General features: G+C 40.0%; 1 protein-coding gene across 3 annotated transcripts in view; it reads left to right on the top strand.

The window, feature by feature from the left end:
* Nucleotides 1-19,086, top strand: part of TPD52L1 (TPD52 like 1) — a 58,259-nt gene extending 39,173 nt beyond the window's left edge. Inside the window, exons 4-8 of one of the 3 annotated variants that reach the window (XM_074819195.1) lie at nt 1,183-1,284; nt 7,720-7,734; nt 10,444-10,482; nt 13,079-13,139; nt 17,284-19,086. In XM_074819195.1, coding sequence (XP_074675296.1) covers nt 1,183-1,284; nt 7,720-7,734; nt 10,444-10,482; nt 13,079-13,139; nt 17,284-17,415 — 349 coding nt within the window. In that variant the 3' untranslated portion in view covers nt 17,416-19,086. The other 2 variants (XM_074819197.1, XM_074819198.1) reach the window with 2 other exon arrangements.
* The last annotated feature ends 954 nt before the right edge of the window (nt 19,087-20,040 follow it).

Here is a 20,040-nt window from a genome sequence, read left to right as displayed (position 1 = left end):
CACCTGCATCCACAAAGTTATATTGCTTTCATATACCTAAAGTAAGAAGAAAACACTGTTTCAGGAATTAGGCAGTGGGATTTTTTTTTTTATTAATCTCCAGTGTATTTTCGTACACATTTACAATCTTAGAGAATTTGTTCAAAGGAGAATTAGGACCAGTGGAATTGTATTTCTGAATTTTTCATGATCATTTCTTCAGTTCTTGTCTGCCAGCACACACCACAGGATAAAAGACTGATTATAATGTGCTCTCCTTTTGTTACTGGGTCAGTACTTTTAATTCTGAGCTTGTCTGCATCACTGGGAGTATCAGATAATTTACTTGGAAGGAAGCCTCTGACGAGCTCAGAGTTAGTTTACTCAGCAGAAAAGCATCTGTGTAGAAAAGCTTATTGATTACTCTGAGAATGTAGCTTAAATCTACTGAAGAATCTACGTGGGACAGAGCATATATTCTGGATCAGGAAATTAAGATGATTCTGTGTTTGAATGTGTATGCTATTTGTGAAATAAATGACTTATAAAAGGATTCAATGCTATTTAGAATATGCATTCACTGCCTAGAGTTTTTCATCTTTCTTTCCCTGTCTCTCCCAAAACCTTTTTCCTTTAAAGAAATTTTTTAAAAGTAAAATCGTAGCGTATGGAAACAGATTTGATCAATTTTGTCTAATTTGAAATATCAACAAATCATTTTGAAGTGTATCTGATAAATGTACCTAATACATATACGCATGGAAGACCAGACTTGTATATGTCCTGATTATTTTCTGTGCTTTAGACAGCAGATTTTGCTACCAGGTGTCTGCTACGAGAATGCTTGTTTGATGTAAATTTACAGAAATTGTATCAAACAGGTATTCAGCAAATCACTGTTATTCTACTTTTAAACAGCTTGCGCTGACCCCTTTGCAGGTAACATCCCCTGAGTGGGAGAGGCACAGTTAAGGATTGCTCTGGAGAGCATTTCGCTCATATTAGGATTAAACTGCACTTAGGAAGCTGTGCAGAAACAGACGTCTTTGTAATTTGTTTTGTGCTACAGTTATGTTTGTTAATCTTTCAGTGAATGGGGCTTCTTTAAGATACGAAAATAAGAGACAAGTGAATTAATTGCAGGGGATTCTAGCCTCTCTTTTTTACTACTTATCACTATTTCTGTTCTATTTTTGTTTGCAGTTACAAGAAAACACATGAGACCCTGAGCCATGCAGGACAAAAAGCAACAGCAGCAATCAGCAATGTAGGAACTGCTATCAGCAAGAAGTTCGGAGATATGAGGTATAGGGATCTGCTGCTTCTCTGGTCTTATTTCGAGGACAAAAAGTATAAGTCATCTGTCAGCTCTTCTTTTCCTTCTACGTTAGCGTTTAAAGGTTCAAGTAGTTTTTAGTCAGACTGTTTTATAACATTCATGGTGTCAAACAAAAAGAAGGGATAACAATGAATGATGATACAATTCTTATTTGAGTGCAGGTTCAAGAAAAGTGCAATTTGAAATCCTTTTGGAATAACTTTGCAAGCTCAAGGAAATGTACAAGTAAAATGGAACAAAAAATAGCTGTCAGATCTTTATTAACCCGGTTTTATTCATACATGGATTCTGGAGACCATCATCTGAAGAAAGCAAGCCTGCCTTTGAGCTGCTTGTGGACAGATAATAAAACACTTCAGGCTATTTTTTTTATCAGCTTTTTCAAGTTGTACAAAGGCAAAGTTCCTCAGAATGAGAGCATAAATGAAGAAATTGTACACTGTAAACGAGCATTTCCGTTTTCAACTTGATAGCAGGATTACAGAACTTCTTCTCAGGTGTATTAGGGAGTTGATTTTTTGTGGTGAAATAAATGGACATGGATAACTCCACAATATATTATTTGAGCAGCAGAATTAGGGTCTCATTTATTAGAGATATTGGTATGTACTCTCTTTTTTGGTCATTTTGTAATGTATGAGGTAACCATATCCTAAGAACTGTGCGAATCTGTTTTACAGAACTTCAAATTTATAGGGGTTTTTTTTACTGCAAATGGTTGAACCATAGTTCTTGGCAGCTAAAACTTTTTTTCCACTTCTTTATTTTTAATCTGAATCTTGAGAAGTTTTTAGAGTCCTTGCTTCATACCTACCTTTTACATACAGCTTAATAAACACTCTACAGAAGTACTACTGTTTTTCTAGGTGAAACTAAAAAAGGGAAATCTTCTTCACTGTATGATCTGCTTCACAATGTCTTTTTCCACATGCAATTTAAAATGGAAATCTAGTGAGTGACTTGCAACCAGGGTATGAACATAAACTAAGAATTGTTTGACTCAATACAGTTAAACATCCATAGGTAGTATATGCCTAGAAAAGGATATAACAATAAGAAGGGCATGCAGTTACACTTCCCTAGTACGTTTTTTTAGCATTCAGCAATCTTAAGAGCTGAAAACATCCTAAAACACAGGTTTGATCTTTCATTTAAAAGTCTTTGAAAGGTTTTTCTTCATGAGTTCATCTTTTTTCAATTTATTTATTTTAACTTGTATGAGCTTTCGACATTCATAACACCTCATGTCTTCCCAGATGAACAGATAGTTATGTGGTAAAGAAGTGTGTGGTTTATTTGTTCGTTCATTCATTCCCTGTTCTGAGTCTCCCTGGTCTTTCCTTTGATGCCTCTGGCTCTTCTATTACAAGAAACAGTGAGTGTAGTCCTTCTGCTGTCCTTCATGTCACTCATTTCCTGTGGTTTTATCATATTTCACATCAGTTCCTTCTTTTCCAGGAGGCTCCAGTTGCATGAGTTGCTTTCACAACCCTCGTCCCTGCCTTTTTTTTTATTCTTACTGCCTTCCCTGCATTTATGGTTGTATCCTGTATTTTTGAGAAATGTGCAAGATGTGTGTGCTGCATGTGGCACCAACATATCCTCTGTTTCATTTTCTGTTCTTTCATAACACTTCTCCTGTAACAAAGAGAAGCCCACCGTTCAGTGAACAGGTCCTGTTGCTGCTTTAGATCCTACAGCGGTGACCAAAGAGTTGGTGTGCAAATACCCCGAACACTGGCTCTTGATCACAGAGGGAAGGATGACTCTAACAATTCAGTACTTCTCAGGTCATGTTGCTTGTGCTTTGCATAGGTATGAGATGAACTGCAAAGGCAGAAATGTCTCCACTGTAATAGAGCATGTTTTTCACTTAATATTTCCCTTCATTAATGACTGCTACCAAATTCCTTTGTCCTACCTATCAGTGCCAACCCCCACTCCATGGTGATCATGCTTCTGACTAGCGCTTGGAAAGCAGATGGGTGGTATTTATCCCGTTAGCCCTTTAGCTACAAAGCAAAGGCTAAGCCCATAAGCATTTTGATTAATTGAGAAACTTGTTTCTAGTACCTTTCTTTGATCAAAATTATTATCCTGAACCTGGATGGGAATTTTTCAGGAAAATATGAACTACCAGCACTGCCATTGTTTGTGGACGCTTACTGTTTAAATTCTCAGTTAGGAGAGTTTTCTTGACTCTTTATGATGAAGCAGCAAGCGGAATAGCCAGGATCCCATAGTTACATGAAGCATGGCGTGACTTGGGCCTTCTGCATCTGCTGAACATCCTAAATCTGGAGTAATGGTCAGTATGCTTCCCTCAGCAACAAAGCTGACCTAAGATCTTGGCTCAGCTTGGGCAGGTGAAGTCCTATGTGGGGTCACACTGTAAACCTTATCACCTGGTTTTAAAAATCTTACCCTCTCCCACTCTAATGCCAGCTGTGTTTGGGGGAGTAAGATGTAAGAGGCATGCATTTTTTGTTTCATTGTTTGCTTGTTTCTTTGCTAATCCAAATAATTTTGAGTGATCTAGTATATGGATTATCACCACCCCCTCCCATAATGCTGATTTAAACAGACATCAGACTCTGGCTTAATTCTCTTGGTTAGGTATTAAGTCTGATAGTCACCAATGGCATCCAGATGCAAATCCCTGTTCTGCTTACATTCAGAGCAGACACTTGAAACTGATTTCTAAAATCCAGATGATCATCATAATTCCCAGTATGTTCAGCAGTCCGGTGTGTTTGGCCTTTATTCCCTGTCTATGGTGATTTTGAAAAGGCTTGTAATCAGCTTGACTCTAAGTATTGAAGTGTGCCTTCTTTGTGAAACAAAATGCTGTTTTCCAGGTTGCCTGCTATGTCAACTGTACAGAGCACCACATGAAACACACATTTCTGTTCTGAAGATGCAGGGTCTTAATTTTCACCTTGTATTATCTCTAAAAATGTTACTAAAATATCATAGCAACAGGGCAGATAGACTCCCCCAAATGTGCTATTTTGCTGTGTTAGGATTCAAAAAAGACAAAATTCTGTGTGTCCCAAAGAACAGACAAGCCACCCTTTTGGGACAAAGTGCTTTTCATGCAGCTGCTGTGATTCTCTTTCATCTCCACCCGAGCTTCCCAGTGTTGCAACTCTGTAATTAATTTTGTGCATGAATAATCTTTAGCATTTTACATCTTCTAAATTTTGTATTAATTATTAGTGCTTGTAAAGTCTCTTTACAGTTGTAATGCATTCTGTTTAATATTATCATGTTACTGGAAATACCAGAAATGCATATAAAAATAGTATAGAGATACTTTTTCTTTAGGATACAAACCAGGCAGTAGTAATCTGGTTAAGATATTAGATTCTTCATAAATAGCTCTTGCGATTAATGATATGCCATCAGGATTTTTTGTTGCCCTTGCATTCCCAGCTCATATTGTCTCCTTTAACATTTTCTAACACGGAGAAGGAAGGTAAAGGGGAAGAGAGTCCCAGGTCACTCATAGGGCAGTAGTGTGGGCTCAGATGTCTCAGTAGAGGTTACGCTAACGTTTCAACATGGCTCTTGCCATGTAGAGCACAGATGTGATACAGAGGTGAGAGCCTTTATTTGTTGCTCCTTTGCATACTAGTAAAGTTTGGATCTTTTAGTCCAATACTGCTGGACTACACTGCAGCTGTCTGTGTGGATCTAAGAGTTTCAGCCCTGCTGATGACCTTTTTAGAAATAAGTTGTGATACCAACTGGGAGACTTTCTGGTTTTTTAGTTTGCTTTAAAAAAAAAAAAAAAAAAAGGAAAAGGAAAGTACATACACTACACTACTACATGCACACTACCACATACATTAATGCTACACAAGTAAATGTGTTTGAAGATTAAGCTAACAAAGGCATGCATGCAAATTAGGATGTCAGCAGTTATACTGCTTATACATCCTTCAGTCAACTGTCTCATACATTTTCTTTAATTACATGATTGCACAGACCCTTTTCAGATTCAGTTCCTGGATGAGCCAGCTCTGAAGATGAATGAAGGTAATATAATGCCTCATTCCTGCCTGGGGTTGGAAGGCACATGTGGAAAGAGACAGAAGACTGCAGGGAGGGAGAGCTTGGGGGCATGACTCTGACAGTTGAATGTGATGATGGGAATCAGCCCAGAATTCTGTGAGGTCCCAGAGGTGTGGAGGAAGGCAAAGGTCATCCCTCTGGAATGGGACAAGTGAAGTTCTGGGAAATACAAAGCAGGTACTGGGGGGATGCATTAACCTGTTATTTTGTAAGCATCTAGAAGATAGCATGATGGCAAAAACATAAATGGATTTGTCGAGAACAGTTATCTTGAACTGAAAGCACCTCTCATAGAGGACAGAGGGGAGGCAGGAGATATGATAGCACTTGACTTTGATAAGGCTGTCCATACTGTTTTCACAGAACTAGAGAAATACAGTTTAGGTGTTATTGCTTTAGCAGGAAGAGGGCATAGGCAGTTGAAAATTATATTCAAAGAATAGATCTCAGTAGCTCACTGTAATGCAGGATTTTGCAGGCATCTGTCCTGAGTCTGTTACTCTTTGGCATTTTCATTACTGGATTAGATGATAGCATCATGTGTACACTTAAAATCCCCAAATGACTGCAGTGGGAGGGAGTGCAAACAATTTAGACACCAGGATTAGAATTCAAAATTATTTTAAATGATAAAATAAAATTTAGTGTAGGAAAGTATAAGGTGCTCTATTGACAGATAGAAAAAAATCAAAAGCAGAGATTGGGGGAACACTGACCAGCCATCTTTGCAGATAAGGGCCTAGCAAATGCTAGGCTAGTGGCTCACAAATGCAGCAGAACAGTGGCATAGGTTATTTCTGAAGGCTGCGAAATCTCTCTCATCTAAAGTTTTTAGAAGCAGGTTAGGCCAATATCTCTTGGCGATGGCTCAGGTATCTGCTAATCTGCTTTAGTGCTGCGGGAGTTGATTTCTGTTGTGCCTTTATTGTTGTGCCTTTTTGGGGTTTTGGTTGTGGTTGTGGCGTTTTTGCACAGCCTTTTGCTGTTCATTTCCAGGATTTCCATGCTCTAGGGATGTTCTGGGCACTTAAAACTGTTGATGAACTCCTTGGGAGCTGAATTCCTTGAAATATTGTAGTTGTCATAACCAAAACTACCATTCTTAAACCTCTGTCTCTCTGATATCCCCTGTAGTAGAAACAGTAATACTGTCTTGCTTCAGAATATAATTTCATAAGCATTTCTTTTGCTGATGAATAAAGCAGTTGTTTTCTCTCATTTCTACTGACACTCTCCCCTTCATTTGTGCTGGCTTTTAGAGCTCTGCAGTAACACAGATTTCCTGATCATATATGGCTGTACAGGTATCTGAATCAGCATGGAGAAGGGGGTGGCTGTTAACTGGGAACCAGCAGGCAGTAAAAGGCAGCTACGTATCGCAACAATATTACTTAAGCTGGTCTAAGCAGAAATGTGCTGTGAAGATAAATCCATTAATGTTTGAGAAACACCAGTGTACATGATGATGAGCCCTGTAAATAACACTGAAGAAATCAATGCTTTTCTTCAGAGCAAGGTATGAATATTGTGCAGTAAGTAATGCATCACACCACACATCGAAAAACGATGTGAAAAATAAGTATTGAAGAGTGCACCATCTATCTGGCTCACTGCATGAGACAGGTGTTCCCTTGAAGTGGTCTGTAATTAAAGACTACATCAATACACACAGATGAAGGAGAGGCTGTCTGCCTCATCATTTCTCGACTTTGGAACCTTAACAACATCCTTTGAATATTTGAATATCAGTGCACCTCTCCCAGTTCTGCTGCCTTAATTAAGTTTCTTGTGAGCTGGAAAACAGTGTCAAAGTATTTCAAATATTGTTTTCAACAGGGAAGAAGTATTTTAGAAAATGTCATTTTAGGAATTAAAATCCTCTTATTTTTTCCATACCTTTCTCAACTGAGATGATTAAGAAATCCAGAGGGGGAAAAAGGACATTTGCTGCTGATGTACACATACAATTCCAGTTCACCTTTCTCTTTAATGAGATTAAGGTGGGATTTTGGGAGGGAAACCACTTAGCATTGTTTAAACCTGATCTAGTGAAGAGAACACAAATTTTAGCAGACAAAACTTCTGTTCTTTGTTACACACAGAATAGGTGACTGTGTAGTGAAGTAGTGTGTGAAAATTTTTGCTCTGAAGGAATCTGAACTGATTCATATTCTAGTGTGAATTCCAGCATCAAGATTTGAATGCAAATGATTTGATTTTTCTCCTCAGGCAGTGTGACATGCTACAGAGATATATGTATATTTTTGTTACATTTTCATAATACTTTTAACTCTTGCTTTTCTTTCCTTGTGCATCCACCACAGATCACATTCAATTGGGTAAGACACATTACTCTCCTTGAATACTGCTTCTGTGTTTGACAGGATTTGTTTTATGGAATATAATGCAGTAACCTCTTTCCTTTCAGCATCGTTATGTAGGATAAAAACATATGTTACTTAAACTGTAATTTCTCATTTTTACAGCATGGTGAGTATAATGAGGAAAAGACTGGACTGAGTTGTTTGCCTTGCTCTTGAGTAGATTAGTCTCAAATTCAAATAATGAACACATTCAAAAGATGTGCCTCTTGGGGAAAACCTATTTATACGAAACCCATTATCTCAGCCATCTTTTTCTGTCAGAAGTTGGAACATAAACAAATGCTCATTAAAAAATCTGTTCAGCCAGCAGAGTTTTATAAAGATTGTATAAAGTATTTACCTCCTCTTCAATAAAGCAAAAGTGTGTTAGTCATGAAGTGTACATGGCGACTCTTTAGAAGTCTTGAGTCCTGGGGAAATTTCCAATAGAAGGCCAAGTTCTTAACATGATTAAAGGGTTTCTTTATATTTAGAGCTTGAATTTATTGATGCTGTAAAGCACTTCAGTATATGATGAATTATAAAACAATTTTATGTGTTCTCAAAGATTCTATAAACGGTCTGGCTTTATGTCAGTTCACCCAGCAGAGAGGCTGAATAGCCCTGAATCCCCTGCAGGCCCTCTGGTCTTGTAGCATCACCAGTGCACAGGACAGCTCAAGAACAATTTTTCAGTTCAGCTAGGTGATCCTAATGTGGATTCTTACTTCACTGAGAAAATTTCAAAATGGGACATAGATTGGCCTTCCTATCTCACTGTGACATGAAACCAAAATGTAATATTTAGTGACCTTTGTCATGAAGGATCTCTGTTCTCTGCCTCTGCACTGATTACCACCACAGACATGTATGTCTTTAAAAAAGCTTAATGTTTTAGGCTTCTAGTAAAAGATGTTGTCACTGTTCCTTTAACTTGCATCCTTACTTCTTTAGAGAAATTAAAAGATGAGCTCAATAAAATATGCACTTAGTATTCCAATTGTCTGTCACATGCCGCCTCTCAGCTGTGCGAATTTAATTTGGCACAATATAATCTTCTTACTTAAACCTTTGTATTTGGAATGTTTTGCTATTAGAAGAGGAGCAGCCTATGCTGAAATACTTCCAAACTCTTATTTTTGCCTCTTTGTCATGTGTTACAAGATTAAAATGGCAAGCATGCTTATTTAATTTAACTAGGATTGTTAAAGATTTGCTACACTTGTGAAATGTTTGGGCTAATCTTTTCTAAGTCTTAAAAATTGTGAAAAATTGAACATGAAATATTTGCGTTGTCTGCTGTCAGTTCTTGTCTGTCTGAGCTTAGAAGAAGCCTTAAAATACAACAACAAACAATTTGTGTAAGATCTCTGTCCCACCTAATTGCCAAATAACTCCTTCCTCCCCCCCCCCGCCCTTTCTGAATCTTCAACCTGGAAAAAAAAAATCTTTTGCGTGTATGTGGACACAGTGTTACTCTGAGTTTGTGTAGTTTAGAACAAATACATGTGCTGTTTATATGAAATTTTTCATTTTTTAATGCTATAATCATGCTTTGCTTGATTGCAGTCAAATGTTGCTGTCTCTTAAAGTAAAGTTCTCACTGTTTTCAATCAGCCCAGGCTGCATCTGTCAGTCAACACTGAAAGTAACCATGCAGGAATTTTTGAAACAATACATACTCTTGCAGTACACAATTTACTTCTAATGTTCAGGTCTGAATGTACATATAGACAGTTCTTACGCTTCAAATAAAAATTCACATTTAGAACAGACTTGATGCTTCCCAGCAGCAGGGAATAGGTGGTGCTATGATAGCAGAGTTGGTTATGGTGGCTCCAGTGGGAGAATGTGGCTAATGTAAGTCAGGCGGTTAGAGTGGGTGGCCATCTGCAGGGTTAAAGGTGTGCAAGGTGATTTGGGGATCTTGGAGTGATGCAGAGGCTCCATCCTCCGCTTGCCAACCTTCTGATACTCTTGCTGCTGGGAAGTCTGTGGAGGGAAGTATCACAAGAAGAACTGGATAAGAGCTGTGGAAAACAGCTTTTTGATAATGTTGAGGTGTGAAGGAGGAGGTGAAACGTCCTAGAGATGGGGACAGCAGCTGCTGCAGCTGAGAGCTGCCTCTCTGGTTGAAGAAAGCTCTTGTTTAAGTAGCCTGTTGTGCAGGATCCTATAGAAATTGGTGGCTGGCACTGGCTATTTGGACTCTATCCGTTGTACATGCAACAAAGGCAGTTGCCCACTTGCCTGTGGCCTTGAACCAGCTCTGTTTATGCTCACAAACCTGAGGCATGCTGCACTCCCCCAACGTAGAGCTTATTGTCTGTCACTGCAGAACAGAGGTAGCTCTCTGTTCCTCTGTAACATGTCTCTGTAGATAGCAGGGGTCTGCATCATTTAAATGGATATTGCCAGGAGCTGCTTTGCATCATTCCTTTGAGCCCTATTAAATTGCTGATCAGTTGACAAGAACATGTGGCGGTAAGATCTTCAGTGCTGAAAGTGAGCTGGAATTCACGAGTGAGTTTGACAAGCTATTGCCATCAAGAGAGGAAGAGTACCAGCACTCTTGAAAATATGTATATTTTTTTTAATTAAAAAAAAAAAGAATGATATGTTGTAATTATGTTGTAGACTGGATTTTACAGCTTATTTTTGTTATCTTTTGCTTTCATCCCACAGTTACTCTATTCGCCATTCCATAAGCATGCCTGCAATGAGGTAATATGCTACCCATATTGTTTGCTATGGTGATGTTCAGCAGTGTTGTAATGAGGGGGGAATTGCATACTTTGATCCTGATCCTGCAGTTTTTAGTTGGATGAATGGTCCTACTTCAATCAATTAAGGTTATTCATGTAGATAAGAGCTGCAGGACAGGCCATCTGTGGTTTTTTTCCTTTTAATTGTATTAACAGTTTAATCTCTTGTACAAGCCTTTGAGTAAATGAAGCAGTTCTGAGATGTATTTGGGTAGTTAGCAGGTTTGTATTACTGAATCTGAAATTCAGTTGTTTTGCTGATTCTAGAACATCATCCAAAGCCTATTAACGTCAGAGATGCTTTCTACTCCAGCAGGCTTTGGATCATGCTTCTATGGAGGGATTTTATATGAGTGCTTTCATATTTTAATGGCTATAATCATGCTTTACTTGACTGCAGCGAAATATTGATGTCTGTTCAAGTAAAGCTCTGATTGTTTTCAATAAAATTAGGATCCAGCTTTTTACCTCCCTGGCCTCTAAATATATGAATATCCCCACTCCCTGCCAAGCATGTGGGGAAAACAAATCTCCCACCTATATGATGGATGCTAATGCATTCAACTTCAGCAGGTGGATAGTTTAAGGCAAGCATTCACCAGTGTGACCTATGAGTCAAATATAAGTCATAAAACTCCATTTCTCTCCTGTTGACTCTTCTTGCCCAGTGGAAAGTTTGTCACCTATTTAACAGAAACCAAAAGTAAATCTGCATTATTTTTCCAACTGGTTTCTGTTTGCCCTTTCCTTAAATTAGGGTCAGTTTAACTTAGCCTGATGAGGGATATGATGTAAATGTATTTGCAGAAATAGAGGTCATCATCATGTTCCTGGTACGTTACCAGAACGTGCAAAGGATGAACTGGAACACTGAAGTTCTAGCAGCCATCAGCTTCGTAACTTTGCAGAATGAAGTGCAGGCTCCTGCATGTGTTTGCCTTCCCCCATGGGTGACACAGAGGCATGGGCACCTGCCAGGGTAAAGTGGTTCTGCCTCATTGTTCCACTGTGAGGGTACCTTCCATTATGGTTAAAGTTCTCTCTTACATTTTATTTCACGTCAGGTAGGAGCAAATGGATGTAGTGGGTTTTGTCCATCCTGATGGCCATGTTGTTAGGAGTTACCACTGCACTCTCAGTGGTGGTAATTGCTATAATTTCTCTGGATATACCACAATAGACAGGTGAAACAAACGATGAAGAACTAAACACTTAATTAACTGTTTCATTATACTGCACTGGGCTTAGAGACATCCTGTCACCGCTTTGTTTCTTGTGGTAAAGAAAGTACAAGAGGAACCCTGCTGGACAGCAGTTTCTGAGCTGCAGAGTCTTCACTAATGAAGCACAAAGTATGCTGTAATTGAGCTCTCAGTTGTCAGGCAAGGAACAGAGAACCAGAAGAGGGTTCCCTTTACCCACTGCAGATCTGCTCAAGTCCTTTGTGCCAGCTGAACTGCTGGAGGAGGAGACAAGCTTTTGTACTCACTCCACCTTGCCTATTTCTAGCATGTCTCCCTACATGGGATAGGGATTATCAGCAGTGGGGAAGCTGCTGTCAAAAGGGGAGAAGAGACATCCATCTAAGCAACTGAGGGACAACATGGGTACAGATCTCTGTGGGGAATCATACTCTCACTTTAAAACGGCATATGCATTATAATACTGTGTGGCAGGTATTAGTTGTGGTCACTATGTTCTGTTTGCAGGAAGAAATGTAAAAGATCGAATGCATTTAAAATGAGAGATGTTTCAGATTTTGGAGAAAGAAAGAATGAACAAGGTTGTCAGGCAAGCCAGCAAACCAAATATGTGATTTACTTTAAGAAGGAAAATCACAGCTGTTGCCCTTTTTTTTTTTTTTTTTTTTAAGATATGTTCAACTCACAGTTTTCCCCCAAACAGTGTTATATTCTGTTCTATAGGGAGTGAAAGGCAGAGAAAAGCTTAGCTTTGTCAGAGGAGCACCTTTGGAACACAGTCGTCCTGAAGTCTTCGTCTTTTGAAAGCTGCAGGATACACCTGTGGTCACAAAATCATGGAGTGCGGGGTCAGGATTCCTCAAAGGCATTTTGGACCCACTTCCTATGTAGTTCTAATCTCCTTCATCCTAGCTTCAGGACATTAAACTGTCATCTTTTTAATTATGTTTATTATGAACTTGCTTATCAGCTGAAAAAAATGATAATTTCAGTACAAGCAACAACACAAATGGATAAAACCATAGAATGCAGCACTACAGTCAGTGTTCTTTGATTGTTCTTCTGAGAACATGATAAATTTATCAGAGGGTAGGCAGGCCAGTAACTGGTTTCAATTACTAGGCAGGTTCTGCATTTGCAAATTTGTAGCTAAAAAATACGCATCTGCTTACCATAATTGGATTTGACTGACAGAGCACAAGAGACTGTTCATACCCTATCAGTCTGTAGCCCTGTGCTGCCAGCCAGCCTTCATTCTGTCCTAGCCTTGTTGCCTGCTAAGAACTGATCAATTTGTGGAGTTACCCCATTACGTTTGCAACTGACTCTTCTTCAACTTTCTTTTCCTCGTAGGAATTCTCCAACATTCAAATCGTTTGAGGAGAAGGTTGAGACCACTGTCACAAGCCTTAAGGTAAAGGTTGGAGGCTGAGTTACGTGGCTGTGCTTCTTAAAGTGTAACAGCTTAATTTTCCCTATTTGTACAGGAGACTGGTTGAATTCGCTGTTCCATCAAGAATTTCATGGAACTGCAAGAGCACTAATGGAAAATGAAGGCAATATGCAGAGAAATAGTCTTTCTCTGCTTTGTTACTAAGAAATTACTTCTGTTGTCTGCCAGAGTAAAGAGATGCTCTCAGAAATGCCCAAAATGTGGCCATACTGAAATGGAAAGCAGAGGCATCTCGTAAGGTGTGACCATGGTTGTTTATGCTGTGCAAGGCAGAGCCATGTGGAGATGCAAAGTCAGATTTTGGAAGCAGTGTGGCCTCATGAGCTTAGTGCAGTGCCCTGCCAGATGGACACAGCCATGTGCCTGTGGAGTGAACTTCCATCCCTGAGCTACCCTCCTTTCAGTGCTAGAGATATACTCACCAAGTGCACCTTACTCTGCTGGTGGGAGCTGTCATGTAACTCGGGTCTGATTCATGCTACCTGTGTGGCTCTTAGCACCGAACTCATCCTTCTTTAATACAGATGTGTTTCCTCTCAAATTTCATTGTCTTGTCTGGATTTAAAATTTCAAAACTATATTGACATATTTGCTGTGGGACAGGAAGATCTGATGGCAAAGTTACCAGTTATCACTAACAGCACTTGTTAAGGCTCTTAGCAGGACAGAGCATGGCAAATTTGCAGTGAGCTAATTTTGGCTGCATGGTGAGGCACATTCAAGGGGGGGAACAAGAGGGTTTGTCTCCTAATGGTTCTTGTTCATCAGATAGCCAAGTGTGCTCATAAAATAGCATTTTACTTTGCTGCGATAGAAAGATTCCAATGTATTTCAAGTGGACAAGAGCCAAATTGATCAACCCTCATTTTAGGGGGAACTGAAAATAGTAGATTAATGTCAAAGGACATAACAACTTGTAAAGCATTCAAAAGGCAAGAAAATGGCCTTCCACTTGGGACAGAAGGACATTCCTTGTTACAGAAAATGCAAATTACAGCTAGAACTGAAGCAGCAGGTACACAGGGAAGGTCTGTCTTTTCCATGCCACTGTGAAATCACACAGCAGATAAAATTTTCCAGTCAGTGTCTGAGGAAAGTAAGCAGCAGAGAGCTTAATTTATTCTTATGTTTCTGAAGACCCATGTCCACCAAAGATTGCAGAGTTGCTCTATATTTTCACCTTTTAAATGTTCACATTTATTTAGTGATAGACTGTTCTGACAACTTTAAGTCTTGATAGTGCAGGGTAATGTCATCGATTGTGCACTGTGTCAGAGAAGGAGACATCATCTCAGTTTCACATGTGGGAGGCAGCATCCCAAGGAGCCATAACAGAATGCAGACCTCCAGAACCCCAGTTCAGTGCCTGTATACACCTTCCTATAAATTCTTTTCACCTTAGCTGCAAATGCTTTTTATACTGAACTTCACTGTCGGAGAAATCATTCATGCAGTGGGGTGCATCAGCTTGGAAGGCCTGAATTCCTGTCTGGTGCTGTCAAGTGTATTGCTTGCTTATCTCTTTATGTTCCTTCTACCCATTTAGATAAGGGAAGCAGCTCATTGGAACACCTGAGGTCTGAAATGGATTTTTTTTAAATTTTTTTTTTCATTTTTCGCCACTCACAAGTTAGAAGAAACTACACTGGAGAAGTGCAGCACCTTTTGTACCCATTTAGTTGCTAAACCTAGTCTCAGGGCTTTCAGCAGTACTTCTAGCTCCCAAGTTTGGCTCTAGACTACTCTAGACTCCACAGATTCATTCCTTCTACATTTATGACCAACCTGTGAGAAGACAGCTTAAAGCCTTTTGCTTTGCTTTGAGGGCTAAAGGACAAATGTGAGTGATATCCTTTCTGCATCAGGGTAGGATGTCTGTTTCCAATCACCTCAGTGTGTCACTCAGAGGAAAAGTCAATTCAAACTGCACAGCCCTGATCTTCTTGAGGAGCCTGATCTTATTTTGCTGATTAAGCAAAGGCATTCTTCTAGAGGAGACTGTCATGCCAGCTCTTAACGTATTATGTTCAGGGTGCTCTTAGATTATCCTTTAAGGAATCTTTAGTTAAGCAGGACAAAACAAAAAGTCTTGAGTCTAAAGTCATTTTCCACATCCCATGAAACCTTCATTGTCCATCTTTATTGGCAAACCCACTAACATCTTCTGAAGTATTTTCTGTCTGTATTCTATCTTTCTTTCATTTCTTTGTGCAAATCAAGAAAGGAAGCTGGAGTCATGGACCTAGGATGCCACCAACATAGGCTGTGGACAACTGCGAATGTCTCAGCACTGTTCTTCATTTTTCCTGCCTCTGTTCCAAGGCCTGCAGATTTGGAAGACAGAGGAGTGGTGGGGGAGAAATCATAGGCTGCTCCTTCAATTCTAGGATCCTGCTGTGATCTAAAAAAGTGGAAAACTTCCCAGAAACGCTTCTGAAAAAAGAAAAGAACAGCAGTAGCCTTATCATCTCCTGCCCGCCCCCCCCCCCCCCCCCCCCCGCCCCATATTAGCTACAGGTCTTCAGTGGTCCTACAATATTTAGTAGTCAGCCAAAACTGATGTTCAGATTTCATACATTTAGAAGTCAAATTTCAAATTCGATTTTATTTGCTCTTGGAGTTTGGACTTTGTGTTGCAGCCTTCTTAAGAGAGTGTATCAGTTCAGCTTCCCCTGGAAATCAACAGGACCTGGGTGCCCAGTTCTCTTCAACTTTTCTGAAAATCAGAACACTGATGAATTAAATGTTTGCATAAACACTGGGTATTCAGTAAAGTGACTTAGATCATTCTTGCTTTTGGATGGAGGAGTAGGCAGAAAGGCTAGTAGAAATGAAACTGCATTAATGTTTCTAATTTTGAGGTGTCCAAATTCAGATGCACCTTATCTGAGTCATTTCAAATAGTGCAGGAACACTTTCATGATCACTGATCAGTCTGAATCAATTTTCTTTTGAGAATTTTAATTGGCAAATAAAAGTCATGAGTTCTGCCATGAAAACTTAATAGTAGCTTTACTAGGCAGTGGCTGCCTTTTCACTGCCAGTTCAAGTCTACCAACATTTAACAATATATGTATTTTGTATTGCTGTTTGCAAAGATCAGCGATGGACTGATACTTCTGAAAGTCAGCAAAGCCCACTAGACTGGATACAGATACCTCTTGAGACAGGAACTTTTAATAACTGTGACTCAAACTGTCAGAGCAAATATCAAACCTACTACCACCTTATTTTATTGAACTCTTAAGCTAGGCAAGCTCCTGTGATAGTTGATGAAGCAAAGGATTACATAGGATTAACCCTTTGGAAACTTAGGACACAAAATTCATTAAATTAAAATCTTCCTAAGCTTTCAGTGGCTGGTAGGCTGGAAAAAATGCCAGCTTGTCTTTTTCCTGCTGCAGTTCTAGGATGGAGTAAAAAGTTTTGCCCAATTTTCAGGCTTGAATAAACTTCAAGTGGGCATATCAGCAAGCCAAGCCATAAAAGAATGCTCTCTTATCAGGACAACCCAGTCAAAACAGTTTTGTCTTTTCATCACTTCGTGTTGACCATTTCCAAATCTTTAGCTAAAGCTCTGCCTGCTGGTTTTGTTCTTTGGTTACTATATTCCTTCTACTTTCTGAAATCCCAGTACAGTTTATGTATTTTGAGAGCAGCTGTGTTACTATTGCTGGTGGATGGGCCACTTTACAAGGCAGATGAACTAGTTCATTTTAATACCCATCTTTTATTCAGCCTTTGCAGAACTGGAAAAAACAGTGAAACAAGTGTGAGCTACTCATGTGAAGAACTGCACCAAGGTTAATGGTAGGATCTAGGATCCTGCCTGGGGCCTACTTAGGGACTGGTTCTTTTAAGTGCATGATAAATGCCACTGGCAGATTTGATGAGTGCAGCCTAGAAGTTTAGAAATTGAGGGAGGGACGGGGTTGCTTTATTTGACTGTTTTTATAGCTTTTGTTCTAAGAAAAACCCAACCCCACATGTCTCTGCCTGCTTTGAAGTTCCCAGCCCTCCATGACCACGGGATGGAATGCAAAAGGGACTTGCTACACAGGGTGAGCAGAGGAACTTGCTGTTCACTTTGTTTGCCTTGTTTCAGACCAAGGTTGGTGGGACAAGCCACACAGGGGGCAGTTTTGAAGAAGTTCTCAGCTCTACAGCTCATGCCAGCGCTCAGAGCTCTCTTGCCGGCACCCGACTCCCTGAGAGCGAAGAAGAGCTTCAGTGTTAGACCGCAGGCCCTCCTGAGCCTCACATGCCTCTCTTCCAGAGACTTGCCTAGTCAGTGATTTTTAGACCTCCCTTGCCAGCCAACTTGTGCAACAAGATTTTGTCAGCTGTGGAAAATTGCCTCCCTGGCCTTGTGCTGGAGAAATGTCTCCTCTCTCTAGCTGTGTTTTAAGTGGGCCATTTTATCATCAGGTACTTTGTATTCCATAGAAACCACATGCAAGTCATTGACTTATAATGCTCTAAATTCAATGTTAAGTGACCAAAATAGTTTTCATGCTTATGTAACTTCCCTCCAACAATATCCCAGTCTCAGTTTCTTTCTTCTTTTAGTTTACTGTTTTCTATCTGTTGGTTTCCAACTCCCCTCTCAGTGCCACATCAGACAGATGGACCTAGAGCTGTGCAAAGATTTCTACTGCCAGCAATAGTCCATATACCAGCTGTCTACCAGCCATACCATGTGCCCTTTGCTCAGGAGTGTCTGTACATAATCTATTTCCTAAAGGAATTAAATCACTTACTGTCACAAAAAGTCTTTTTCTCCTTCATTGGTACAGTCTGGCATTGCTCTCCACCCATTAGTCAGCAGAGTTAAGGGGAACAGGAAGAGACACCAGGTTACTCATATAGAGACTGAACTGATCACAGCTGCTGATTTAAGATGATTGTTGTAGCTGGAAAAGCTTGTTTAAAAAGCTCGACTGCTTTCTCTCTGTGGTTTGGTAAGACTTGACAGTATAAGTTAAGTACAAAAGGGAACCTCTAATATTTCTGTCTCCGTATCTTCCCCTCAAAAATAGGGGAAGGTATATTTATGAGCCTCAGTCAACATACAGCCTTAAGTGAAAGAATACAAAACCAACAATTGGCTTAAGATGTGCCATAGATTAGAGAACCCATGCCTTCAGTCCGCATTTTAGAGCTGCTAGCGTAAACCCTGTTATCTTACAATACACAGAATGAGTAGGTACTTTACTTTTGCTGTCAAAATTTTGTTGTGCTTCACTCCAGGACATAATTCCACTAACTGCATTATATCTGCCTAATCACCAAGAGCCAGTCATCTCGCAATTTTGATGCAGCATGTTTTCTTGCATCCTTTTAACATTTTTTTCTAAGAAAAGAGCAGCACACTTGTGACACTGTCTTACTGTCTAGTGAGCACATGTCAGTCTGCATGTTGCATTACTCAGTTCACCAGACTGAGATGAGCACAACTTTATCAATAAAGTATAAACAAAATGGAAAACAGTCTGGCTACTTTCAAAATGGATGCATTTTTTGAGCGTAAGCCAAAGCTTCAAATCTGTGTCAGTGAGTTTGACATTACAGACTGCTTAGAATATTGTGAAAAAACTTGGCTTTAAGTGATTTTTTTCCAGTGTGGCTTTTGTTATAGTTTTTACAGAGCTGGAAGTCCTTTCGTAATGTTCTAGTGGACATAAGTTAACTTTGGATATTTATATCAAATGCCTCTTTAGTGTGATTTTTAGCATGGAAGAAAATCTAATTAGGGTTTTTAGTACAGTTTTCTTGTAACAGTTTGCTAGCTTATTTTACATGGTTTTGTGCATAAATGTGAATTTATTTAAACAAAGAAGATACTAATAGTCAACTTAGTTTGTGTAAATTATTGATATTAAAAATAAATTTCTCTCTTGCTCTTTTATACTTTGTGATATTTTTTTTTTAATTATGTGTATTTACCGGTATTACTGTGCATCTCTAAGCCTTGCTCCATCCCTGCAGAGTATCAAGGTAAATCGCAAGAACACAATCTCGTGGAGGTAGGTTGGCCAGACAAGCTTCTCTTCTGTATAGATCTGTACATGTTAATGTCATTACAGCAGCTGCCACTCTGTGTAGGGTCAGTGCAGATATGAGTAGATCAGGAGAAAGACATGGGAGGAGGTGATTTCCTCTGGTAGGTCGTGTGTCCAGGGCCTAGCACACTTCTGCACGTGAACAGTACGTTTCAGTATCGCCTTAGGAAGGCTGAAGTCCTGCAGGCTGTCGTCATGGCTCAGGCTTTCTGATAGCACTTTCTTCTCCAGCCTCTTTCCAACCACCTCCTAATTCTATTAAAATGCAGTGCCCAAAACAAAACCAACACCACCACCCCACCCCCCCCCACCAAGGCACCACGTCTCTGTTTCCCAGGCTGGCATTCACCTTTCTTGCACCGCTGCCCGGCTGCCTGGGGTTCAGTGCTCCATCCCTGGGCCCCCTGCACAACAGCACATCACCAGCCAGTAAAGCCTCCTGCTGCCTTGGAGGCACCGACTGTTCCTGCCAGGGTAGCTTGTGCTGTGTATGTTTCTATCAAACAGCTTTTTAAGGCCACTTCTTTGTCAAGAACATTCTCAGTTCTGTCTTGCACTGCATCTGTAGCTCTTCTGTGCTTGGCATTCAATACAAGCTGATGGAGACTATGGTTTGTAATTCCTGAAGAATGATGGGCCGACTCCTTCACACTTGCGGTATGACAGTCAGCCACCAGTGACCACTAAACGGTTTCGTATTGCTCAGTAAAGCGCAGCTTGTTCTTCCAGGGTCTCCAACAGGGCACAACGGCTGCCTTGCGGGGTTCCCCGAGCACAGCAGCCATCCCACCTCTCGCCTG

Source organism: Strix aluco, chromosome 3 (genome assembly GCF_031877795.1).
Source record: "Strix aluco isolate bStrAlu1 chromosome 3, bStrAlu1.hap1, whole genome shotgun sequence".
In the NCBI taxonomy this organism is placed as follows: Eukaryota; Metazoa; Chordata; class Aves; order Strigiformes; family Strigidae; genus Strix; species Strix aluco.
Note: the sequence above shows the minus strand (reverse complement) of the source record. Positions and strands in the feature narration are given on the sequence as shown.